Raw genomic sequence first — 27419 nt, 5'->3', positions numbered from 1 at the left:
ATTGGAAACCATTTAAAATTTACACTACTAAAAATCAATCCTATTAAAAAAAAAAAAAAAAAAAAAAAAAAAAAAAAAAAAAAAAAAAAAAAACCTTACCCTCTTAGACTTTTTCAGAAATGTATTTGACTTTTCCACGAAAAGAGCAAAATTTTGTTAACCAGGAAAATCTAATCCATCAAAAACTATTACATATATTCTTACCAAATAACATGGTTTAAATCACTTCAATGTCCTGAGCATACTTTTGAATATTTACATATTCTAGCTCATCTCTATCTCTGATGCTCAAACTGACACATAGCATGGCACTGTAGAGTGAGGAGGGTTGACTTCTTCGCAGATTTTAACATATTAATTCAACTATCCGATTCCAAAGCTATTATAAATGTTTTCCTCCTTAGACAATGCTTTGAGATTTCTTAGATTGTGACCCTTCTCTGTGATTGATCATTGCAGTGGGGAGTTTATTCTTCTCTTTCTCTGTTGGTATGACTTTAGGGACGGAGGGCTCTACCCTTTCCTCAGGACTAGCCATTAAGTAAGTTGCAGAGAAACCCTTCCAATTAATTGTGTCGTCTGACCGGAAGCGTAGAGTTAAATATTCCCCTGTTGATATGTACTCTGGAGGAAGCTGAGAAAAAAAAACAGAAAGGAAATAAAGTAACATGCAACATTATGCTCAAACCATTCTACTTTAAAGCTGGAGAGAGAGAGTGATCTTTCCAGAAGCAATGAATGGAGTCCAACCCCTCATCATAATTCTCTGAAAACTACCCAAAAACATTTCACTTAAAACATGTAGCTTTATTAGGTTGCTTGATTATTTAAATTGCTTTACAATAATGAACACACTTAAATTTTCTCCTTTTTTCTTCTTTTTTCATAATATGGTAGAATATACTTGTCTGTTTTTCCTTTAAAAAAGCCTTTAGATGGCTGGTAAACCTACCTCATTGCCACAGTACTTTCCAACTCTATTCACCTCAGAAGTCTCCTCACCATCAAATAGTTCCACATGGTCATAACTGTATGAGAAGGGAAAACTAATTTAATGCTTCAAAGAGCTACTTGGACTGATGTATTGAAAATCATGAAAATAGCACTGATATAATAACATGTAATTGCAAACAAAGAACCGTGTGAATTGTAAATCACCACTCTTAATTTTCATTTTAATCTTTTTTTGACATAACTTGCAGTTTTACTTTATGTAGAAATGTAAAATGTCTTGATTCTTCAGTTGTAACATGTTGTAACATGGTTATCGTTTCTAAACTTCACTGAGAAAATCTAAAAGTGCAAAAACTTTTAAACCATTACCGCAAAAAATGAGGCATGCTTGGTTGATACATTGACTCACCCGCAGTCAGATTCTTCCTCGACTTCAAATGTTAGAAATCTGAGGCGTACCCTGTACCCTTCCTTGGCCTGTATTACCCAATCACAGTCTGCTTTGTTGTTGTAGTTCACATCGCCATGTTTGGCGTGAGAGTACAGGTTGTGCTCCTTAGATGTGGCAAGAAGACGGCCACCACACACTGTGGAGGAAAAAGAATAATGGATTAATACAGTAAAACACATCGGATTGTACTTCAGCTGTTCAATATTCAATCATAGTGAGAACTTCAAACATTATCATCCACGAAAAAAACACTGTGTCTAGGTAAAGGAGAGCACAATATTAGAACACTAAGCCAAATGTTCAACATAATTTACTCTGCCAAAACATAAACTGATACAAATGGACTGAAATCAAAAATGGCTCATTATTTCATACCCTTTTACAATTTATTGAGGGTAACGATTTGGCTAAAGCAAAAAAATTGGGTTGTCATTTATTTCCACGTAATGTTTTTCTAGCTTTCAGGCTACAATTTAATGGAATCCCTGTTTAAAAACAGCTGTTACAAATATCCATCCATACAGAGTTTCAGAGAAAATTTTCTTTCCAACCTCAAATTCTGCTTATTTTTTAGACATTTCCTGTAGTAAAAATCTTTTACAGTATATATTTCTATCAAACTGTTAGTTGAAAACACGCATTCATAGCAGATCTTTTGAAAAAAAACTCTCTTTAATTACCACAAATCTTTTAGAACTTTAAATCTCCAAGAGCAGAGGTAATTTACAACACCCAAAAGCACATGCACTTGTGGTGAGAAATTGTGTTTTTGTTTCCATAAATTCATCATGGTAATGTTTGAGTTCACCTGTTGTGTGAGCCACTTTGAACCCTTGCCTCTGTACCGAGGCGTCAGAGAAGAACACCATGAAGATACGATTACTGCTGGACACGACAGGCTCAGGGTTGTTGTGTCCACAATATCTCCCCAAACTGCGAGCTTTGTCATCATCTCCATCAAACAGCTCTATGTGATCGTATGTGCATTCCTGATGAGGCTCCAACTGAAATTCCACAAATGTCTGAAAAATAGAAATAAAGAAATTAAACACAATGTTTGGAATTAAGATACGTCAGGTAAAATACCTATCTGATTTCAATATTTAGGGGTGTTGTAAAGTATCATTGTCCTTTTGTGAAATAAAAAGAAAGACAACAATGAACACAAGATCAAAGAGCATTTAATTTAAAATGGTAACTTAACACTTAAACTAGAATATCTTAAGACTATACAAAAATTTTGCACTGCACACAGATCATAAAAATCAATAAAACAACCAAGATTATGCCACAAAAGGCAAGTTACCACAACCTGTTCCTGTTTAATAAAAAAAATATCATAATCTTGCTTAATTTGCTCATAAGAGCTAAGATTAAGATAAAAGATATTGCCCTTACATCTTTACGTAATTATGCATTTGCCATATTTTTATGTAAACAAACGTAGTATTGGAATTTTTGCACAGACAGTCAACAATTAACATATAACATTAAAGCTGAATAAATTATTATTATTATTATTATTATTATTATTATTGTTGTTGTTGTTGTTGTTGTTGTTATTATTATTATCATCAAATGATGTGCGGAATCAACTGACCAGCTTTACTCTATGTCCAGGCTTGGTGGTGAAGTGCCACACACAGTTCTTGCGGGCAGGGTAGTGACTGGGCCAGTCAGGGCTTGTGATCTCCCCTTCTGGAGTCACTATTTCATGACTACAACCACCTGCAAATAGATCAAAATAATACCCACCATTAATTTCAGATTGCCTGTTTAAGTTAACATTTCATTGTCACTTGTGGAAAAAGCAAACTTAATAAAGTATAAGACAAATGTTTATGATGAAATATTTCCCTGTTTGTTTCTTTTCCTGATGATGTGAATGAAACCAAAACAAAAGAAAAAGCCAAATATCAAGTCATAAATAATATAAACAATATAAAGGTATTTTATGGACAGAATATTTTGTAAGTGACGGCATTTCTGGGTAAACAAACAAGCATTTTTTGGAGTGGCATGTCTCAATTAAGTCAATCAGTTCATATACTAGGAAAAGAGGCTTTTTCAGCATATCAAATTTCATTTAAAGAGCTATATTCTATAAATCTTCCACTTGAACAATGGAGTCTTAACTTTCCAGCAAATGGGCATTTTCATTTGCCTGACTCGACCGACTTCTTTGCCACCTAGCCCTAAATGTACTGAATAAACTGGAACAAACCCTCTCTACATATAATACACACATGGTAACAAATAAAATACAGCTGAGAGCAAACCTAACACTCTACAAAGTTAGTCCAAATCTTTTCACGCTTTCAATACTGAAAGATGAAAGCAGTACAAAATGTGGTAAATATATTTCAGTTCAGTCAGACCACCCATAATACTGCAGTGTGATCTATCTGCAGGTATTTACTTATCCTTTACAAAACAGTCAGATGTGAGAACCATGCTTTTTCAGGACATTGTCGATTAATTTTACAAAAAATATTTATTTTTACTAAAGAACAAAATAAAACCTACAAATGTCTTTTTAGACACTTGATCATGCATTATTATTTTTTTTTTTCTTACAAAAATCACACTGTTCAAATTCAGTTTAATGAAATTCTTTTCAGACCCTCTCAGTGCTTTTTGTCCCATCATGTCAACCCTCCTTAAGTTGATGGTTACCAAAGGGCACACGAAATGTTCGACTTCCTTAATGACCAACACATTTTTTAAACATTCAGCTTCTTTTACATGAACTGGTTTGCAATTTTTAACTGATGTTTTGGTTAAAATCCTGATGAGGAGTACACACATGCATTTTATCAAAGTGGTTTGAAATAAAGTGGCAGCTGCTTTCAAAGCTCAAACTGCAAAATACGAACAGCAAAATAACAGTTATAAACATTGAATTAAGAGTTATGTTCTTTCACCAGTGCAGCTATGTTGCCACGGCAGCACTAAAGTCAAGTGTGGGGTTAAGACTGCTGATTAACTGCAGACCTCTCTTAAGTATGACTAAGATATGCCTAGGTTACTCAATTTCTTTATTCATTTAAGCTAAATGAATAAAGCTAAATAGATGTTAATTTATTTGTTCTTTAACATGAAATCACTGAATTTGTAATATGTAATAATATATGTAATAAGAAAATATGCAGTAATGCCCTCATAGTAGTACTGTAAGTGATACAATTAAGCCTTGAATCACTAAACCTGCCCAACTTTATATGGCAATGTTTAAGGTTCTGAAAAACATCACTTTTTACAATACATGTCCCTTTTCACCTACTCTTGCTGTGCATGTTACTAATAGGTACTTTTTTTACAAATTAAAGTTACATAAAAAAAAAGAAATAACTTCAGGATCAGCAGTAAAAAAAAAAAACAAGCGTGGGCTGACAAGCAATTTGACGTTAAGCATATCCACTAAAACTGTCAAACAAAATGATCACAACAGACATGTCTGGAGTTCTGCAAGTTATAAAGATGTGAGATTATGCTATGCATGTCTCTCTCTCTCTCTCTTTCTCTCTCTCTCTCTCACTCTCTCTCTCTCTCTTTCTCTCTCTCTCTCTCACTCTCTCTCTCTCTCTCTCTCTCTCTCTCTCTCTCTGTTTGTGTGCTTGCATGAATGCGCATGTGCAAGCATGCACACTGGTGAGAGATAAGGTGGGTAAAAGGTAGTTGTGATACATTTTGTGATAAAACCTTGGCTTTCTTAACAGCAATAATATGAAAGATTAAACAAGACACCTCTGTCACCACTGAAGTGTCTATTTGACTGACACATTTACTGTATCACTTTCACTGTGTGGAATAAATGGTGCTAAAGGTGATCAAGTGGGAGTTAGACTGTGTTATAGCAAGATCTAATCACCCTATTCACTACAAAAATAGCTACAATGACTTCCTTAATCATTACTTTAAAAGCATATACACTTAACAGCGTGACCTGACAGTTTCTTTCTCAATATTTGAAAAAAGATCACCATCAATCAAAACTTCCTCTGTCCCATTAACACCAAATTCCCGAAAGCAGCTGAGAATAATCCAACAGAAATATTAAAGTAAGAAAAATGTCCACCATTTCATAAGAGTCACTCACCTTCCTTGCAGTCGTGTTTGTTCTCGTGCAGCTGGTAGCCATTGTTGCAGGCACACTGGTAACTGCCGACTGTGTTCTTACAGATGTGCTGACACCCGCCATTGTCTACAGCACACTCGTCCTTGTCTGCCATGAGAGTGAAGGGAAACATACAAGCATATATAGATCAAGCAATGATATATATATATATATATATATATATATATATATATATATATATATATATATATATATATATGCTTTAAAATGCATTCCAGCATTTGAAATATTAAAAAATCTATACATGAAATTTTAGAAATGAAATTTTAGAACATCTTTTTTTAAAATTTATGTTTCATATCTGAATTGATTGATCAGAAACACAAAATCAAGTCCTGTAGGAAGTACAGTTTAATTTGGCATGCATAGACCTTCCTAATAAGTGCGGACACCTCTCATCTTAATTTCAAGAAATATTTTGGGAGAAGGAGTACTGCCACAATTTGAACAGCACAGCAGGCTTTAATTGGAGCACTGAGCCAGACATAGTAATATGTTCCACATGTTTCAGCAGAATGCACACTTAGAACTCCTGTCACTGTCACAAAGCCAGCGTGCCCTGACCCTCTTAAAGGTCATCTCTCCTGCCCCAGCCCAGCCTTAGAGGTGGCATCATTAGAGGTAATGGTGCCTGTATTTGGTGGGAGTAGAGCAGGAAGCAGTCAGCAAAGAGGGTCACACTAGGTGAGTTAATGAGGTGAAGCAGCCGACTTCTGGTCCTCATTGGAGTGACAGGGGTAAAACTGGAGGAGGAAGTCAACTCAACCAACAGAAGCTTAAGGTATACTATCCACACTTGAAAATGCCTCAAAGTGACTTTTTATATTCACATAATTGCTACATAACCTGTTAAGCTACTTATCTTTCCCAATTCAGACCTTTAAAAAAAAACTCAAATAAAAGTACCTGATAATCATATTTCCTTCTGAAATTTACAGGAAAACATGAAGGTCTAAATCACTGGCTAGCAATTAAGAACTAAATGATTCTTTGAACTTATAAGAAGTGGTATATAACATGGTATCCAAGTGCAGGGACCCATCAAGCAATGATTCATGAGAAGGAGAAAATTGCTTATTTTTTTAGAAAAATTCAATTTGGTGGGAAAATTCTTTAACCTAAGCTGTTGTAAAATGTTGACCTGAGGCATATTTGCTTCTATTTCTCAAATATAAGTAAGGTGACAGACATGAGAGATAACCCCCCTCCCCCCATCAGAAACTCACAAAATGCAAACATATCAATGTATGGAGTAGAAGAGAGATGACAGATAATAGGCACCTGAGCCCACCGAAACCCTCAATCCTAGGCATGTCCTTTTTATGGGGCCTCACACAGGAGCAAAGCAGGTGACAAATACCAGAAACACCCCCTCCCTCTGATATCCTCAAGATATAGGCATGTCCCACTCTTGAGCCTCACACAGGAGCCAGGCAGTTGACAAATACCAGACCCCCCCTGAAATCCTCAAGACACAGGCATGTCCCTTTCTGGGGCCTCACACAGGTGACAGGCAGGTGACAAATTCCAGAGACTCCACTGCCTCACAGGGGGGTCATGGTTGTTCATAGTAACCCAGTCCACAGGATGTTTGTTAACATTTTTTCTGGTGTACAACATACGTAAATGCGCACATCCACATACTTTATATATTATACACATTATAGCCACATCTGCTGCTGTATGCCAGTTGTCTATTCACACCTACCGGTGAAAAATGTAGCCAAAAATCCTGTCTTCTGCACTGAATTGTCCGAATTAAACTCTATGCGTAGACTGTTTCCCTCAGATGTCAGTGGCATAGGGAGTGTGGAGCCGCAGAACACCCCCAGCAGGTTGGAGTCTGTCTCAAAACCACTGCGTACCTCCACAGAGTCATATTCGCAGTCTTGCTGGAAGCATGGAAACACAAATCAATTTTGGTGTATCATTCAAAAAGCTATCATGCCATTGAAAATGGGCATATAGAATCACTTTAAATCAAAATGCTGAGCAACACAATGGGCACAGTGTAAATGAACGTTTTACTCCTGTTTTTACTTTTCATGTAAAGCGTTAGAGGGTTTTGCTCCTACATTTGTAGCAATTCATTTTGTTAAGGAACAAGACACAATGTTATGGTAATAAAGTACTACTAGATAAATAAAACATTGAAAAACTCTACAAAAAGGTTTGTTTCCTGGGCATGAAACAATGCTTTACCACTCCATAAAACAAAAGATAAATTTCATAAAGTTTAAAAGTATGTTTTATGGAAACTTATTACCTCTGCAAAGGAGGCTATGTTTTTTCCTTTATTGTTGTTTTAGGTAAAAAGCCCAACTCAAAAAGTTAAGGATGGAATCTGATAAATATTTCAGGCTAGGTTAACATTGGACTAACAAAAGCTGATTACACTTTGATGGAAATCCATTAATGTATTTATAATAATTAGAATTGAGGTGTCCTGGCAGAGGTTGGGGCTCTCTGAAAGCCTTCTTAGTTCCAATTGTTTCAGAACAACTTGGCTCACTTCATAGTTGTGATATGTGTATCACTCTGCAGGTCACAAAGACCAAGCTCACATTTGTCTGGGTAAGCTAAACTTTAAAAAGAAAAGTATGAATGAATTATACTGGCAAGTTCTGAGAAATAAAACAAACTGCCAACATATGTCACTGGAAAACCATTAAAAAATCTAATTTTCTTCTCACAAACTTTGTAACACTACTCTTTTCAAGCCCCCTGTAATGATAACACGTGCCAACTTTCCATGCTTGTAAACATCTCGCAAACACTTTAAAACACTAAATTTTAATTACAGATGCACTTCACTTTTTACCACATTGCTGGCCTCTTATTTTGGACAAATTTTTACTTTTATTGACACTGGCTTTAGTTCAGTGTACAGAACAGAAAACTATGAACTTTAACATATACATCTATGAGAAAATATGACCCGGGGGATGAGAGCCATTAATACTGGAAGACTACTTTCAATTGTGAAAACAAAATATGATGTCAGAAAATTCTTCCAGAGGACTGTAACATTTTTCAATGAAATAAAAGCCATGTGGAACATGAACATTGTGACTTTTCCTCCTAATTGTCAAGATGTGGTCTACATTTCCCCTAATAAAAGATCCAGGGTTTACCATGTGTGGAAGAGTACAGAGGCACGCCAGTTGCCAGAATCTAAAGATGGAAAGCCAAAACATCCTTGACTTTAATCTTTATGGTCTGATGAGGGCAGACAATTTCTAGTTTGTTTTTTCCTTTTTCTTTTTTTTTCTTACTGGCATTTCTTTATGAACAAAGTCAACTTTCAAAAGTAGTGGCTGGGTTGCTCTGTTGTTACAGTGTTAAGATAAAGTGATTTCACAGTAGTTGATAGGTTGCCATGTCATACCAACCGCAGAGGACACGGTACGTCTAAATGCAGTGACAAAGACGGCAAGGCTTTCAAAGTGTGAGTGCATAATTCACGCTGACAGGTCAATTCCTCAATACCTGCCACTCTGAGGTTACACATACCTGTCAGGCTTGATTTAATGATTAAATTACCAAAACAACAATAATGCTGAGCTGTTATGGTAAACACGATAAGGCAGAGCCCACCTGCCAAGAGACTGCCTATACCTGATACCAGTCAAATGAAATTATTCATCTGAAGGATTCAAATACATAATGTTAAGATTGTTCTGAAGGAATGTGCAGCAAGGGAAAATGCCATTATTCTTATTTTTAGAATTTCTAGATTGCCAGGGATGGGTTCCATCTCTAGTCGTCTTTCATTGACATATTCAATAAAAATATGAGTGCCATTCCCTTAAGGGCATGCCACTATAAAAAGTTGATTTAATGTACAGAAGAGGATTCAACATGCTGATTGAAAAATGGAACAAAAATAGAAAACATCTATCAAAGTCATTTTAAGATTCCTCATAGAAAAAAGGAAATTATTTCAGATACCCTGCAGTTTTTCCTGTCAACTTTATATGCCATTCATGCTTTTTAGCTTAAGTTTTACCCTCTAGACATCTCCAGTTAACAACATACTGATGTATGGAGATGTCAAAATTTAACGGAAGGAATACTATTGTAACTTACATTATTTCCTTCTAAGTCAAAATGTGTGAAGTTGAGAGAAATCCTGTATTGGGCTGGTGCTACAATCTGCCATACACAGTTCTTGTTTATAGGGTACAAATCTGGAAATGATGGACTCTGTATTGTTCCGTTGAGTTCTTCAATGTACCCACCACACGCATCTGAAACCAACGAAGAAACAATTTTTACGTAAGTACTCACAAGAATCTTGACCATATTCCAAGGAAAATGATTATTTCAAAGCATTTTCTTCCATTTGAAATCCTAGTTCTGATTGAGCCAGGTGTTTCCCTTGACAGCAGTTAGAATTATTAGAATCAAGTGTAATATATTCATATTATGGAGACAGACCCGAGTTCATTTCTAATAAAACCTTATGGTTTCCTTTATTACTTAACTGGGTTAAAATCATATATCACTTCTGGCATGCTATTGGAAACAGTTCATTTCACAAAAAGTGACTTTACGCAAATTGCTCACTTGACTCTCCAACCATCTGTCCTCATTTTTGTCCACATCACAAGTGATATACTTCCAAACATAAACCATAACTTGTGCTTGTTAGTGACTGCAATAGGCTACGACTTCCTTAATGCTTTGCCATACACTTAAGATTACAAACATTACAGTTTTATTGCTTAGATAACAGTTATCTGCTGAAATCGAGGTACTACATTGTACAAAGTGTGGAGTAATCTGCATTCTTTTAATGCCAGACCCCCAAGGGAGGAATCCAGGAGGCTTAGGGGCATTTTTATAGCCTTTATGCTGGTGCTTTAGGACTTGATTCACAGTGTAAATAAAGTGGCACCAGTTGTTAAGAGGGCAAGGCATTACTGCCTTATGCAATGAGTTAAAAAAATTCACCCCCAACCACACTAAATAACACTGCCCTAAGCACTGATTTCTTCAATCTCAATTCTCAACATCATTTTTAGCTCCTGTAAAATGTTGGCTCAAAGACACAAGAGGTTGTAATTTCTGTCAGGATCCATTTACTTCTCCATTTAAACAGTATACTTTACAAGGTTATTTAGCTACATGTGATATAAAACCCAACTCAAACAAAAAAAATTAAAAACTTGGAAGACACAAAAGCATTGGTAATTGCAAAAAAGAAATAATAATTGGCATCATGACTTACATAATTACATGAAGATTTAACACAAAGAAAAGCAAAGAAGTTTCACGTTGCCCTGGGCCACCTTTGACACCTGGCACTTTCTGTACGAGACCTGTCACACTGTAATTAGTCATATATAACACCCCAGGTTGAAAGGGTTGCGATCCCCTTGCACTGGAGATAAATGAAGTTTACAATTTATCCTACCTTCTGAGAATGTGCGTGCCTGTATGCACGTATGTGTACATTTGTTTATAAGGAAGAGAGAAAGACAACAGTAATTCATTGATAGTATCTTACTATTATACAATAATCAATACATAAAAATGTAACAATATTTCATTTAATGTTCAATAATAATTAACAATATTTCAATCTGTTAACATGCATAGTTTACTGTTATTTAAGATAGCTTCAACCTTCATCAGATTACCTATTTAAAGACATGCATGTTTGACCTTTATCTATTATCTAAAAAGTTCTTCGACAATTTTCCCTTTGTTACCAAAATATACCCTATCCGAAATGATTGAGAAAGTTCTGATAAATGAACTTGTTTTTGAGCTCCTAATTTCTAAAATTTTCACAATTTCAATACAGACTATTTCAGATGGCAACAGTTCATGCATCTTCTAAAAGTGCAGTGTAAGCACTGAGCAAGAAAAGAATCCACGCTAAGCCCAATGAGGAATAAAGACCACAGGTGCTTGCAATTGCTTACCTTCACATTGTTTTCCATCAGAATGCAGCTCATAGCCTATGTGACACTGGCACTTGAAGCTCCCCAGAGTATTCTCACACTCATGTGCACAGCCATGGTCTTCCGTGGCACACTCGTCATACTCTGAAAACCAACAAATATTTGAAAGTCAAATAAATTAAAAATTATCTTAAATTTGATTATGATATTGTTTTAAAAAGGTAAGATTTTAAAGATTTGTTTGAAAAATGTCAGGATCCATTAAAACAGTTGATCTCTTACGCAGCTAGTGGCAGGTCATTCCACAGAATATGATAATAGGGCTGCTATGCCGCACAGTGACCAGGAGTATGTTTCATATAAAGCTGAATGCTATTTGAAGATCTTGTTTTCATGGTGTTGAGCACATGGCAGTTGACAACCAAATGTACTTGACAAGCAAACAAAACTATTTTGACCACAACTACTTGCCAGGGTTAACCACTGACATTGCAATAATAAGATGTTTGATGGAACGTAGCCAATAATTGGGGTGCTTATCTATGAAACATGCTCCTTCCTGTTGTGGTCCAAACGTCCTTTCCTGTTGCAAACAAATACAGTATTTTATAATATAATATACAAAATATACATATACAGTATCTGAAGATGCATTGGCGAAGAGCTACAATATTAGGGATATTGAAGTTCAGCTCCAAAGAAAAACTGCCACACTTTGCCCTCCTTCCCCCTCCCCAACAAGAGAAAAACTAGAGGATCAGAGAGGCGATACCGCCTCCAAATATTGTACCACCAGCTGGAGCAAACGCATTCGTATAGACCCCCACATACACAAAATAAGGGACACAGCCACCAGTTTTGTGCTTGACAAGCTGTAAAAATGCAATCAACAAGAATTTTTTAACTATTGCAAAAAATATATATGGTACAATCAAATTTAAGTTCTTCGTAAGGTAGGTCAAGGGTCAATTTCAAGGTCACAGTAAATTGCCAGTATATGACTTCCTATTCAAGTTCAAGAGTAACTATGGACCTATCTCTGTCAAGTTTGAAGTTAAAAGAAAAAGAAATGAGCAGAGTTCAGTTCATGATAAAAAGTAGGTCAAAGGTCAATTTCAAGGTCACACTTAGATTGCCAGTATAGGACTTCCTATTCAAGTTCAATAGTAACTATGGACCTATCTCAGCCAGGTTTGGAGATAAAAGGGAAGCAAAATTTGCAAAATTCAGTTCATGGTGAAAAGTAGGTCAAAGGTCAATTTCAAGGTCACATTTAGATTGCCAGTATATGACTTCCTATTCAAGATCAATAGTAAATATGGACCTATCTCTGCCAGTTTTGGAGATAAAAGGGAAACAAAATTTGCAAAGTTCAATTTATGGTGAAAAGTAGGACAAAGGTCAATTTTAATGTCACATTTATAATGCCAGTATATGACTTCCTATTCAAGTTCAATAGTAACTACGGACCTATCTCAGCCAGTTTTGGAGATAAAAGGAAAGCAAAATTTGCAAAATTCAGTTCATGGTGTAAAGTAGGTCAAAGGTCAATTTCAAGGTCACATTTAGATTGCCAGTATATGACTTCCTATTCAAGTTCAATAGTAACTATGGACCTATCTCTGCCAGTTTTGGAGATAAAAGGGAAGCAAAATTTGCAAAGTTCAGTTTATGGTGAAAAGTAGGTCAAAGGTCAATTTTAAGGTCACATTTAGATTGCCAGTATATGACTTCCTATTCAAGTTCAATAGTAACTACGGACCTATCTCAGCCAGTTTTGGAGATAAAAGGAAAGCAAAATTTGCAAAATTCAGTTCATGGTGTAAAGTAGGTCAAAGGTCAATTTTAAGGTCACATTTAGATTGCCAGTATATGACTTCCTATTCAACTTCAATAGTAACAATGGACCTATCTCTGCCAGTTTTGGAGATAAAAGGGAAGAAAAATTTGCAAAGTTCAGTTCATGGTGAAAAGTAGGTCAAAGGTCAATTTTAAGGTCACATTTAGATTGCCAGTATATGACTTCCTATTCAAGTTCAATAGTAACTATGGACCTATCTCTGCCAGTTTTGGAGATAAAAGGGAAGCAAATTTTGCAAAGTTCAGTTTATGGTGAAAAGTAGGTCAAAGGTCAATTTTAAGGTCACATTTAGATTGCCAGTATATGACTTCCTATTCAAGTTCAATAGTAACTACGGACCTATCTCAGCCAGTTTTGGAGATAAAAGGAAAGCAAAATTTGCAAAATTCAGTTCATGGTGAAAAGTAGGTCAAAGGTCAATTTTAATGTCACATATAGATTGCCAGTATATGACTTCCTATTCAAGTTCAATAGTAACTACGGACCTATCTCTGCCAGTTTTGGAGATAAAAGGAAAGCAAAATTTGCAAAATTCAGTTCATGGTGTAAAGTAGGTCAAAGGTCAATTTTAAGGTCACATTTAGATTGCCAGTATATGACTTCCTATTCAAGTTCAATAGTAACTATGGACCTATCTCTGCCAGTTTTGGAGATAAAAGGGAAGAAAAATTTGCAAATTTCAGTTCATGGTGAAAAGTAGGTCAAAGGTCAATTTCAAGGTCATAGTAAGATTGCCAGTATATGACTTCCTATTCAACTTCAATAGTAACTATGGACCTATCTCTGCCAGTTTTGGAGATATAAGGGACTAGATGTTATAATTTTGGAGTTACCATAATGTGCCTTAAATTTCGTACAGAAAAAATTAATTAAAATAAAGAAAGTGTCATTTTGGTCAAAATTCTTGAAATAGGAGGTGCTCTGAAGTTTCAGAAGTTCAAATTTGATGAAATAATGTCATTTTTGAACACAAGTTGTCTGCTTTGCCAAGCCTTATGTTTTATTTTTCCACAGTTCAAAATTTATTATCCATTACCGTACTTCACATTTTGCTTTTACCACCAATATGTACTTTTTGATACAGCGTAACTCGAAAACCGTATGGAATACAAAAAAACCGAGACCACTTCCAGTGTTGGGCTTTACATGCTCTACAAAATGCAAAAAAGAATGGGTCTCTAGCATTAACGGTTCCCGAATTAGAGACAGTTTTCAGTTTCGGTATCTTATGGCCGCTACTCCCGTGAAAATGCACCGATTGACCCCAAATTCATGGAGATGAAAGATGACCTGAAGGGTAACACTTTCCAATAATATTATTGGTTAAGTCTGTGTGGTGTCTGAATAACAGGGCAAAAAAATTTTTTTTCGTAAAAAATTTCATTTTTTTGAAAATTTTGGCCCATTTGACCTTGAAGTAGAGGTCAAAGGTCAAATCCAAGGGTATATTTGAAATCTACACATATGACTTTTGGAAAGCCGTCTATAGAAATTTTTCCCATAACTCCTTCCGTAGGGTAGATAATTAGCATTTAATTTTGCCATTTTTAGACAAGGGTGCATTGCAATGAGTGCCACACCCAGACCCCAATACCGACAAAGCCCAAATTTTACGTGGAACGAGTTGAGATTATAGGTGACCTAAATCCATGAGATGGGTACGGGGGCCCTTACCGTCTAGGAGGAGAAGCGGTAACGGTAGCCGTCCGGCGGAGCCGGCGGAGCCGGCGGAGCCAACGGAGCCGGCGGAGCCGGCGGAGCCGGCGGAACGATCCGGACGGGACCGAAACCATGTGTACCGCCAGCGCTAACGCTGGTGGTACAATAAAACTTTTTTTTTTTTTGGATGCGGTTTGATCAATTAATTCCATAAACCACATCTCATCTGACACCAACAAGATTATGAAAAACAAGCTGCACTCACCTTTCACAAACTGTGCTGAAAATCCTGGTTTCTGCACAGAGCCATCAGATACAAATTTGATATAGATCTTGTTGGAGGTGGACTTAATAGAGTCTGGGATCTTGTATCCACAGAATTTGCCTATAAGTTTTGAGGTGTCCTCATGGCCGTCTCGAATCTCAAGATAGTCATACTGACAGTTGTCATGATTCTCAATCTAAAAATGAGACATCTTTTTATAAATACCTGAAACCATCTCAATGTACTTGGCTAAGATATTATTATTATTATTATTATTTGTCTTATTATTATTTGTCTAATTATTATTTGTAAAGCAGCAGTGCCACCAATGTTTGCCATTATGTTGATCTAGTAATTTGGTTTACCTATGAATCTATTTATAAAGCTATTTTAGCATTTTCCTGCATTTTGTATTTAACATCTCATATACTTAGGTTTGATAAGATAAAAAAGGACGTCAGTATGGGAAAGACTATTTGAGGGCCAAACTGAGGCCCCACAAATAATGGAAACTGTTTTTTTACTTCACTGTACTGCAAAGACTTATCAGCCATGATCAATCTAATGAAAATGTCATGCAGATGCTGAGAAACAATGAAGTTAGAAAGAAATCCAATTTCCTGTCTCAATTTCTCACATTCCAACTCAATTACTTGTTTCACTGAGAAGATTTTTATCTTTCCTGTGTTTGGTTATGCTAACAAATTTTCTTGTCAGTAATTTTTGTCATTTGAAAGATGTTCTGAGATGAAAATAATGATAACTTTGTCTTACAAAAATGAAACAGCTGATTTATGGTTTTATAAAATAATTCTACAAGATGGTACTGAGAAGAAAACAAAGAAATGACATTTAACATTCAAAGACCATTATGTAGAGCAAAGTTCTGTAACAACTCTGTTTTTATTTCCCCAAAAAGGACTTTTCAGTGCATTCATTTTTTAATTTCATTCAATTTTTAATGTAAGATGATGGTTAAATATCCAGGCCTGTAGCCAGCAGGAGGGTCTTGCCTTTTAAAAAGTGGTCCTCTTTTTATCCCCTTGGTAGATCCAGTGTGAGAAATGGCACAGAACCAAATCTTTTCCTGCCAAAAATGTTATCCTTCTTAACTTCCTAGTACCCCCCTTCCTTTTGCTTATGAGTCTGATATTTTTACCTCAAAAGACTGGAACTTAACAGCCACAGAATACGGCTCCGGAACAGTGATTTTCCATACACACTTCTTGTTAGGTTTGTAGTCATCAGGATAGTTAGAGCTGGAAAGATGGCCCTGTTCCTTGAAGATTTCACCCCCACACACAGCTGGAATCACAAGGAAAAAATGACAGTAATTGCTAGAAGGGCAAATAAAAAACGATAGAATTATTGTTTATTTATTCCCTGTTTTCTGGTGATCAAAATTTTGGTCCATAATTTTCACTGAGAATTGAGAAACACAGTTTGATCCGGCAGAATATATTATCTACATGCTGATGTGCTACTATATCAACCTGTATAGCAAAACAAACTGCCCGAAAATGAAAAACATCTTTTACAATTATGACACCATAGTATGTATAGAATGGCATAATACACAAAAGGGTAATTGAGCAAGCTGAACCAAGTGGGTAACATTTGGAAAAGTATCAATTCTCATGAGATGGTACATAAATAATAAATGTTCATACTAAATGTGGATTTGTTCCAAAAGAAGTCCTGGGAATATGCTTTCTGCACTACCCTAAAATATAAACCAGTGAAACTCCATGTATATTTTGGTGTTATCCCAAAAATCAAATTGGCGGGAGGTTAATTCTGTAACTGTTAAAAGTTAATGGAAATCCATTTGTCAATTACTGCTTTCATGAGGGATACCATTTCTATCCCAGTTTCTGCACTTTTAGGCAGTACATATGGTGTTTTGTTCATGAGTAACATCAGAGATTTAGCAATTCCTAAAACCACAGGCTTTAACTGCTTGTGCTATCTGAAGATGAAAATCTAGAAATCAAAACCTTCTTAATATGACCTATCATAAAGTCTCAATTTTAAACTGTCAAAAATTCTCGGCCCAAGTTAGGGCACTGGCATTTTGTTGATTGTAAAATGTTGAGATTCTGTTATAAGTAGTTTTTCAAGCCAAGTGAGTGCTACATGTACATCTTAATCCTAGGATATGCCACAGACAATAGATGCGAGGTCTGTAGCAGGTTTCTTTTCCTGGACATATGAACCTTTTTATACCCTTTATTTACTTACTAGCAAGAGGTCATAAAACAATGATCAAATTTTAATTTAGCCAAAAGGTTGGTTCTTTTGATCCCCCCACCCCTCATTCAAGTGTTCAACTACAACCATACATACCTTCATATTGAGCAGTAAAACCTTGATGGTTTGACGTCCCAGGAAGGGCCCTGTATCGTATCCACATTCTACTGTCACTGGAAACTATTGTGGCTGGTAAGTTGTTACCACAGTATCGGCCTGTAAGACAAAAAATAAATAAATAAATAAATAAATAAATAAATAAATAAATAAATAAATAATGAAAGGTTCAAGGAATATCTCCAGTTTCAGGTAATCACAATTTTCAATGCAAATTACTGAAACTCTTTTTTTGGGGGGGGGGGGGGGGGGGGGGGAGGGGGGGGGGACTTTTATGATGTTTGCATGGAAAAGTTTTTCAAAATGAACCCCAAAAGAACAAAATTATGACACAATCACTGTAGAATAATGTTTGAAAATGAATAAAATGATCAATTATCACATGTAAAAACTGACACATTACAAGAGGGAAAAAACTGATTTAAGGTAAAAATGTTAAAAAAAGACACATGAAGACACCAGGCAATCCTTGATAGCTTCATTTCTAAAGAACAGAGAGATTTGGGGCTCCATGATAACTGAAGTATTAGAGATACCCGAAATCTAATTCATATCTTGAGTGAGAGCAAGTTGTGTGGAAAAGCAGTGCAGTACCTATGAGTGGAGATTCAGCATAATGTCCATCTCTTATCTCCACATGATCTGTCCTGTCAACGTAATCCCCTTCCTGACAGTTGGCAGAGAAAGGAATGTCCATGGCAGTAATATTGAGGACAATCTTCTCTCCATGTGTGGCTGAAATTCGCCACTCACAGATCTGCTGTTCATTCGGAACATGCTGTGGAGAATCAAATTTACCACTGGACTCTTGGAGAGTACGACCACAGACTGAAAAATCAGCAATAAAACAGTTAAATCAGGACCCCAAAAATTAACTTGAATGCTTATTAAATGCTCAATAAAATAACAAGGAAATGTAAAATGCACCGATTAATTGTGAACTAGCTTAAACTTTAGATAATGTTGATAAAACTAAATTTATGTGACCTTTTTTTAAAGAAAACATTCCATGCTATAAGTTATAAATATGTACAGGGCACTTTAAGACATGTTAAATTGCCCACTTTTGCCCATATGATTTCCTTTGGCCAAGATGTAGACATTGGAACGGGTAATTTCACCTGTGGCCAGCTGTCAATCATGCAGCTGTCAGTCAGTTTACTCACACCCCCCTGAGTGGATTAAGTGCCACTGGGTAGCTATTATCGCCCACTTCAAACATGATAAATACAAGCAGTAAATTCCTCTCTCCTGATACTGTTATCTGACACAGATAATTAACCCAAGTTGACATCAAAATGCCAGATACTTGGAAATTGAGAAGAATCATCTTAATTACGGTAAACCCCACTATGTCCCACTCAACATAGTTACTTTACAACACCCGTTTTTAATTTAGAAAAACAAACAAAACAAAATGAAGGTCAAGTTTCAAGTTTTTTTTTTACAAAAAACAAATAAAAAAATTAGCTGATGAAACATTAAAAGATGAGAAATCTTGGAAGTAAAATGCTAAAAAAAAACTGCTATGAACTCGTTCAGCCAATATACCACTGTTGGTTCCTGTCTATGTTTAAAACACACACAGAGGAGACAGAGGTTGAACCAAGACTGCAGGATGCCATTCTAAATTTTGTTTAAAAGACATGTGTCAAAAATCTGTAAACAGCAAGGTTGCAGGGCAAGGGTAGCTCTTAGTTTACACAAATAAACAGAGTAATGATATTAAATGTAACCGGGGACAGACTTCACTCAGGAATTGGTGTTGATAATCTAGGTTTCAGCTGTACACAATTCTGCAATAACCAAATGCACCCTAGCTGCTGTTGTGCATTAACAAAATGAACATAAACTGTGGTTTAATTCATTGCTGGGAGAAAGGGCAAAGTCATATGCGTCCAACTGAAGACTAATGGCCGACATCACCTGTTGAACAAATAGATTTTTTTTCACCGAATAATTTAAATTTTCTAGTAGACCAGACGCTTTGTGAGTCATTTAAGCTGAAATCTGAAAAGTGAAATTCTAGGTCCCACAAGCATTGATAAAAATTTGTTTTGTGTGGCCCAGCCCCCCTGCACTTGTATGGGGAAACTGTGAAGAATTGGACAGCTGTTATGATCTTGTTACAATGTTATTGGAATATACTTTCTTCTCCATTGGAGCTGAAAAACCTACTTGGGCATCTGTAAAGTTTTTTGGCTTGTGCAATATCCCCTGAACTGAGCTTGATTCTCTGTCCAATTTCAGGTCTGGTTAGAGTGTCTGAATCTCTTCTTGGTAAAATGGTATCTAAATACGTCCCCCTTGAGAAAGTGTTCCTTGCATAATGCATGATGCTGGCAAAGTCATAAGGTTCACCCAATGAATTCACTTCTGCTGCTGAGAGCTTGTTGAAATTATACTCTTGGCCTTTGAAGGAAAAAAATATATACATTATCATCAACTCAATGCAAAAATAATAAAAACAAGTTATTTTAAACTGATTTAAACAGTTCAAGATAGATTTACATCATTTTTTTATTGAAACTGTTTTGATACATAGGTAGGAAGGTGAAAAACAACTTATTCAGCAGCTATGAATTAACTCATAAAACTAACAAGACAAGGCAATAAAAAATAGTGGAACACAAAATCAACATTAGCAACATTTACTCCCCAGCCAACAAGCAAGGAGCTATTAGCACAGACCACACACTTTGGTTTAACATCCCTGTACTAGCCTCGGTGAATAAACTTCTGTTACCAGCGAGCAAAAACAAACTTTGGATAGGTAACGAAATAATGAGTGCCACTTTATAAATACCCCCATTCTATTCAAATCTAATTTTGTGGTGCGTTTTCCTCATTATCCCCCATCTGGTGTATGTTGGAGTAGCAGGGCAACTCCTGGGAGTGCCTAGATCACCATAATAACAATACAGAGTATTCACCTCTGGACACTGTGATCATACACTCTAGGTGTGCAGATAAATATTTCTGTGGCCAGAACAAGCTGTCACTTCTCTGACTGGCAGGCAGAACTTGCCATGGATGAAATGATACACAACATTCTTGAACTAGCTACATGCCAACATCATGTCAAAGTATGACAGGACATCACACTAAGGGCTGGTGACGGTGTTAATGCAGGCTGGTGAAACCCACTGCCCCTCCCCGGGTAATAAATCACCAGCCCTGGCCGTGCTGCTTCATCAAGATTAATTAACCAGACTGAGTGAAAGCTAATTAACTGATTCAATTACCAAATCCCATTTAGGCTATCATGCTGTATACACATGGGACCTCTCTCATTCCACCCAGCCCTTGTGTTATGCACATACGCTTTTTGAAGTCACACACAATATTGCATCAAATTACTGATATATTTCCTTGTACAGGGTTATCCCGGCTTAACAGCTGCTGCGCTTTTAAAGCCAAAGTCACTCTTATAAATTGGATAGAATAAATTTAGATCCTTAAAAGACAGTTTTATCCAAAGAGACTGTATAGCAAAATTTAGAGCACTGCCTGTGTAGAAACTTGCATGATAAATCTGTACCATTCTATGGTTGGAAAACAGGCCTGTGCATACCGAACATCCCAATCATGAGACAGGACACTATTAATCTGACAACTTAATTTAAGGTCCCTTTAGTTCTTCCTGGCATTTTAGACAAGTGTCAAACTTGGCATGGTTAAAAATAAAATTACAGAAGTCTCTGCCCCTGGATGTTATGTGAATATGCCACTGCCTGAACAGCTTTGAGGCTTATGAAAGCAAAAACACAGGAAAAGTATAATAAATACTTCTTAATACAAGCACACTTCTTTTAAGGTATGGCCAAAGTATAGGTGCACATCTAAAGCTAATATAACAATCTAAATACAAAAAGTAAACAGACATTTGTTTGAGGACATGTATTAAATCCTTAAATCATGGGAGCCAGGAAAGTTTCCAGTTAACCCTGCAGGAGGCAACAGTTGAACTGATTGAGAAGTGGTCAGCCGACAGGTTGTTAATCAGTCCCTACCTGGCATAATGTTTTCGTAAATTATCTGCACATTTTTATCCCTGTCGGGCCTGGTGTGTTCGTGCCAGAATCCTATAACGTGACCCAGCTCGTGCACCACGATGCCAAACTTATCACAATTCTTGCCGATGGAGATGGCTTGAGGTCCATTGCCACGCTTGCCCACAAATGAACAGCAACTGAAAGAGAACAGCCACTGTGAGGGCAGTGAAATAAAATACCCACCCAAAGAAAGAAATGTAACAAGAAAAATTGAACTAAGAGCTTCAGAAATATCTGACAATAACCTTCAAATAAGTAATATTCCATGTGAGTACTGCCAGCAATATTTCTGAGTTTTCTATTGTTTCTCATCAATATTGTTCAAATCCAGATTCCACATACATTTTTTTAAATATCATTTTATCAACCCAGTACCAAAAATATTAACGAATAACTTCAACAATATTACCTCAGAACCATTTATTACAAACAGGCACAAAAAGAGTTCACTGTTTCAAAGCAAAGAAAGTCAAATAAATTATCACTAATTCAGAGACATAAAGACAATGTTCCAGTCTGTTTAAATACATGAATGGACATTTCAAGGAGAAAAGAGATAACAGAGAAGGAACCCTGTTCTAAAATACCATCACTACCTCTACACTTAATGGGCCAAACACTGAGATAATTGAATTAAAAACTATTTCCTGTGCCACTATATCAGGTTTGATTAGTAAATCTGATCCTATGTCCCTAATCTGGGCTGAAGTGCTGGGCACCTCCAACATGTGGGAGACAAAACTTAAGAAACCATTTCACCAGTAATATGTGCCAAAGATTTTAGCAATCCTCAAATATATAATATTCCAACTTTGCTAGCAATAAGGATTCCTCAGCTTTCTAGATTTGTCATGGCTACTAGGTACAAACACGCTCAAACTTCCAGGCAGTCTGCTGGAAAAATTCAACAGATTTTTGGTACAATGAGAACACCTGTAAATAACTGACATTTTCACTTTTAAAATCCACCAGCAAATGTCTTTTTACACTTGAGATAAAATTTCCTGGCATAACTCACTATGAACATGAAAGAAAACTAGCTGTTTGTGCACACCACAGCTCTCCATCAGACCACCCCAGAAGTGCCCCTGACTCCTCCCATACAGACTTTAAAGCAGGTGTTATCAAAGGAACAATTTACAAGAATATTGCAGTCTTGCTGTCAACAAGAGCAAATCTATCCAACCTACCCATCATAACTCCTTAAGCTCATTTTTCACCCTGCTCAGGATATTGCTCCCTGTGTTATGAGAAAAACTTTCATTTGTAACATTTCATTTTGGGATCTATGAAAAAAACCTTGGTTCTACATTTCCTCTTTGTGTTTATGAGAAGTTCCTTTTCATCATTTTATCCTGTCATTACATACCCACATGGTCTCTCAGTGAAAAGAATGTAATTGTAGTCCTCATCTGTTTTTTCCACAAAGGTGACGCAAGTGTGGTTCTCCCAATGACGCATTGCCTGCTTGAATAGAGCTTTGTGTTGACCTGAAAACACAGAGATTCTCCAGAGATCAAATTTTCTAAGAAAAAAAGTAAAAAAACAGTAAACCTGTATGCCATACATCTCAATCCCACACTCTTATTTTGAAAAAACTTTTACCATTATCTGTTACATTTTGCAGTCACAAAACAATTAATTACATTTAACAAGAAGGTAATGACTAACAAATTTTCTAAGTAATGAAAAAATTGGGTCGATTCCAAATGGAACATTTTTATTGTTATTTATTATTAACTTATTTATTTAATTTTGGTGAGTGGGGAGCATCCTTGCCAATATTTCCCACAAAAAAGGGGTCCCAATGCATTTGTACAACACAATAGTGGAGCTAAAAAGAATGACTTCTGTTCATCGTGCTGTATGTATCTTTACCAAATTAAAATGGCACACAAGGCATCATGGTAACAGTTTCAGTAAAAATTGAATGGTTTAATAATACAAACCTGCTGTGCCATTAAAGAACCCTCTAGCCTTATAGCCTGCAAATATCATTATGTGAACAAATGCCAAGAAAATGCATGAAACCAATAGCTTAACTTATTAGTGGGAGTAGGCAGTAATGCACACTTTTTAATTTTAACAGCCTAACAACAAGTATCTTGTTTACAAAGAAACTAGTTATGGGTGGTTAAGATTTCAAAAAAAAAAAAAAAATTATGTATAATAACGCTCTTCTTTTTACTTTCACAGTCCTATGATTGTTGAAATATCTCATGTGTTGAATATCAAAACTGATTACATACCACTGAAGTTTGCATTGATCTCATAAGGAATCACTCCATAATCCCACAGTCTTTCTGGCCTGGCAGTGGCCGCTCTTTTGTGGACAGAGTGATGCATTTGTTTCTTTGTTCTGGAGTGTCCATGTTTCCTGTGCCTAACATTAAGAAACAACCTTTAACTAAACATAGGAAAGAAAGTTGAAACTATTTCTAGATTTAATTGCCAATTAAATAAGACACTGGGCTTTTGATAGAAAAATATTTTTTTTTTTTTTGCGTGATACCATTTCTCTTGCCATTGAGCGTAAGGTGAACTAGGTACCCCAAGGGTACATGAATTCTTCACAAATGTCAGAGGTGAGTGTCTAGACTACTTTGCAAACAGGCCGTCAGATCCAATTACAAAAAATTGTTTAGATTTCCCCATTTTGGCATAATAGAACAGTAATTACTTCACATTGGGCTGCAATATAATATTCTTTAAGCATCCATTCATTTACAAAATGATATCAGGGAAAGTATTTCTAAAATGAATAGCCTAATTTATTCATGCAATATACATTCAGTTTTTATATAAATTCTAAAATGCAAATATTTGCCATTTTTAGACAATTGGAATGGGATTAGACCAAACTTTGAAAGTTACAAGTGCAAAACAACCCAGTTTTCTTTATAAAATATCTAAAATATGTGGTCTAATACCTAAAAAAGAGAACTTCTAAATCTCAACCCCATCAAAAGGTGATATTTATTTAGTGCCACAGTCATATTTATAAATATAATAATCTAAACAGATTTGAACATGCACATATCAGAAGTATGTGGTGGAGATCAAACAATCCCCTTGTAATATTACATGATACTATGTGGCAAATCGGATGTCTCATAGAGCACACTCTCTAAATCAACAATGTCTATCTTACAGAACTCTTTTCATGTTCTTAATGTAAGTAAGGTTATGCCCCCTACCTTTTCCTATGGTTTCTTTGTCTTCTGTGTTTATTGCGAGGTTTTTTTGATCCACGTTTGCTTTTGTGAAGACGAGATCTTGTGAGTTTACTAATGTTTTTATGTAGTTTCTTGCCTTCTTCTCCTCTATGGCTGGAAATAACGGGAACAGACTTTGGCGGTTCTCTTTTATTGTCTATTATTTGTTTTAAAAATTGTATATCCTCTTTTGCTAATGCTATATCTCCTATGAAAGCACCTGGAAATTTGTAAAAAAAAAAATTAAAAATTACAAAGGTAGTCTAGATACCAACTTTACCTCAAAATACCACAAAATTATGTAATCCAGTCTTGAGCGTAAAGATAAGGAAAATCCATGAAACCAATCTATTCTACTTTTTTTTTAATATTATACAATGACCTTTCTTAAGACTTCTAGCAGGATTTCTGATGTTTTTTTTATTTTCTGATGCACCACTGAAATAAAATACTGGGTCACGGTAAATAATGCCGTGGACACAAAAGATATATTTGAAAACTTCAGTAAAAATGTTCTCCTCCCCACAGAGTAAGGCTCCGTTCACATGGAAAATCTATTTTCTAAAGATCTAAAAATCTATTTTCGGTATCTTGTGATCACGGTCTGTGCCCTGGATACCCCGCGGCGTAATTACTGGCAGCGTAGAGCGAGATACTTCCAAAGCTGTAATTAATTCTCGGCTGCGCTCGGAGGAGATTCTGATACCTCAAGTGACGCATGTGCAGTAGGAAGTTAGAAAATAAATGGCAGTTGCGGTTGCTTTGAAAAATGTGTTTGTCGATTTTGTGCAACAACAAGACGAAGAAGATGAAGAAGCTATACACACGACAGATATGAGTGCAACCGGCATGATCTGATGGCAAGCGATGCGTCAAGGTATCAGAATCTCCTCCGAGCGCAGCCGAGAATTAATTACAGCTTTGGAAGTAACTCGCTCACGCTGCCAGTAATTATGCCACGGGGTATCCTGGGCACAGACCGTGATCACAAGATACCGAAAACAGATTTTTAGAATTTTAGAAAATAGATTTTCCATGTGAACGGAGCCTTAGCTGCCTGTTGCCCTAGCCTGACAGTGACAGGGGCAAGACCATGAAGCCTTGCCACAGGATGTATACATGAAGTCAGTATTACATGTACACTGTGTGCTTTCTGCCAAGCTGTGTGTGAAATGAACAAGTGGATAGGAAATGTCTGTATTTCTATGTAGAGACACAGAAGTGACTCCACACAATGGCCAGGTAATGGAGCATGTTATGACACCTAAAGGGTGAGCCAGTACTCCTCCTTCCTCCATTGTGATTTACACACCTAATAAGTATTATTTACAATTATTTTAACCTCCTGCTGGTGTTTAAATGGATCCATGATACGTTTAATTCCGACCATGGACAGAGTTTCAACAACCTCTTTCAGACAACAATGGGTGATCTTGATACGTATGTAGTTACAGTTTATTGGTAAACTTGACACCATTCAATTAAATTCGCTAATGGGAATATTATGAGAGCCACAGTTGACGTTTAATTTTCTCGATCCTGTGTGTGTATACATAGTTTGAAACCTAATATCCTATTCAGGCTCATGACCAGTGTCAATCATCGGATTTTGACACGTCGGCCTATTCTACGTACATTTTCTCTACTAATAATAACGGCATATGACAGAGTTTTCAAACGCATTACCCGCGATTATGTGCTATACTACTCTAAACGCATTTCCACGCGCATTGTTAAATTGCCTGCATTTCAAGAAGAAGAAGAAAGTGAAAACTTACCAACTTTACAAGGGTCCATGTAGAGATCATTTGAAGTCCTATGTGGATACAGTTGACCATTGTGTAAACTGGAGTTCTTAGACCTCCCGTCCACGTGTTTTACCAAAAATGTCAGAAACGCATTCAATGTAAATACTGTAATGAGCATTTTAAATAGTTTGAATAATCAGTTGGGCTACAAGTTAAAACAAGATCGCTAAGTATTCCACTTCTGATTCCTTACACTCCGTGCTCCATGTGCGACGTTATACTTTGCAGTTTACTCTCCCACGCAACTGGCTGGTTCACGATTCCACATAAATTCCAATTTTGTGTGATGTGGAAGAAAGAGCAGTGCCGCGGTGAGAAGTTGGCAAGCTAAGCTCTGACAGCACTGGAAGTACTGCAGCTCTACATCCAGCGCCTGACAGATTTATAATTGTACCCTAACGACACCCTTGTCAATATTCATTAGCCGGCAGCCAATGGGAGGCACGGCTTCGGCCTGAATCCTCTCAGCGGGTTCGACTGCTTGGTCCGATGACTTGTTAGTGTCAGCATTCAGTACGTTCTACACTTCACACATGAATGCTCAGCCCTTGATGGGGGCGCGGGTTAGAAAAATAACTTACCCTAAGGAGTGGAAGGGCTTGGTTACACCAAACTTATTTCCACGCGGCACTCGTTCTCTGTACACGGACTAGTGCGTTCTTTGACACCGGGCTTCTTTCACAAAGAATTAAAGCAGGATTTAATACGCTTAAATGTTTACAGGATCAAGTACT

General features: G+C 36.4%; 1 protein-coding gene across 2 annotated transcripts; it reads right to left on the bottom strand.

Moving 5' to 3' along the window:
* Positions 1-80: 80 nt before the first annotated feature.
* Positions 81-27419, bottom strand: LOC106155400 (tolloid-like protein 1). Of its 2 annotated transcripts, XM_013530219.2 has the most exons (19): positions 26656-27419; positions 24860-25097; positions 23912-24045; positions 23032-23152; positions 21621-21799; positions 19786-20019; positions 18202-18435; positions 17587-17706; positions 16400-16545; positions 15241-15436; positions 11477-11599; positions 9633-9793; positions 7252-7435; positions 5505-5630; positions 3006-3133; positions 2214-2427; positions 1364-1541; positions 953-1028; positions 81-634 (listed from the first exon to the last, which is right to left on the bottom strand). In XM_013530219.2, the coding sequence occupies exons 1-19, from the start codon at positions 26801-26803 to the stop codon at positions 401-403; spliced, it is 3174 nt and encodes a 1057-aa protein (XP_013385673.1). In that variant the 5' UTR covers positions 26804-27419; the 3' UTR covers positions 81-400. The 2 variants fall into 2 exon arrangements, with proteins under 2 accessions (XP_013385673.1, XP_086862859.1); XM_087006733.1 differs by lacking the exons at positions 21621-21799; positions 23912-24045; positions 24860-25097; positions 26656-27419 and having other exon boundaries at positions 23032-23147.

Source organism: Lingula anatina, chromosome 2 (genome assembly GCF_051362555.1).
Source record: "Lingula anatina isolate TDL-2025a chromosome 2, LinAna3.0, whole genome shotgun sequence".
NCBI classification, from domain to species: Eukaryota; Metazoa; Brachiopoda; class Lingulata; order Lingulida; family Lingulidae; genus Lingula; species Lingula anatina.
Note: the sequence above shows the minus strand (reverse complement) of the source record. Positions and strands in the feature narration are given on the sequence as shown.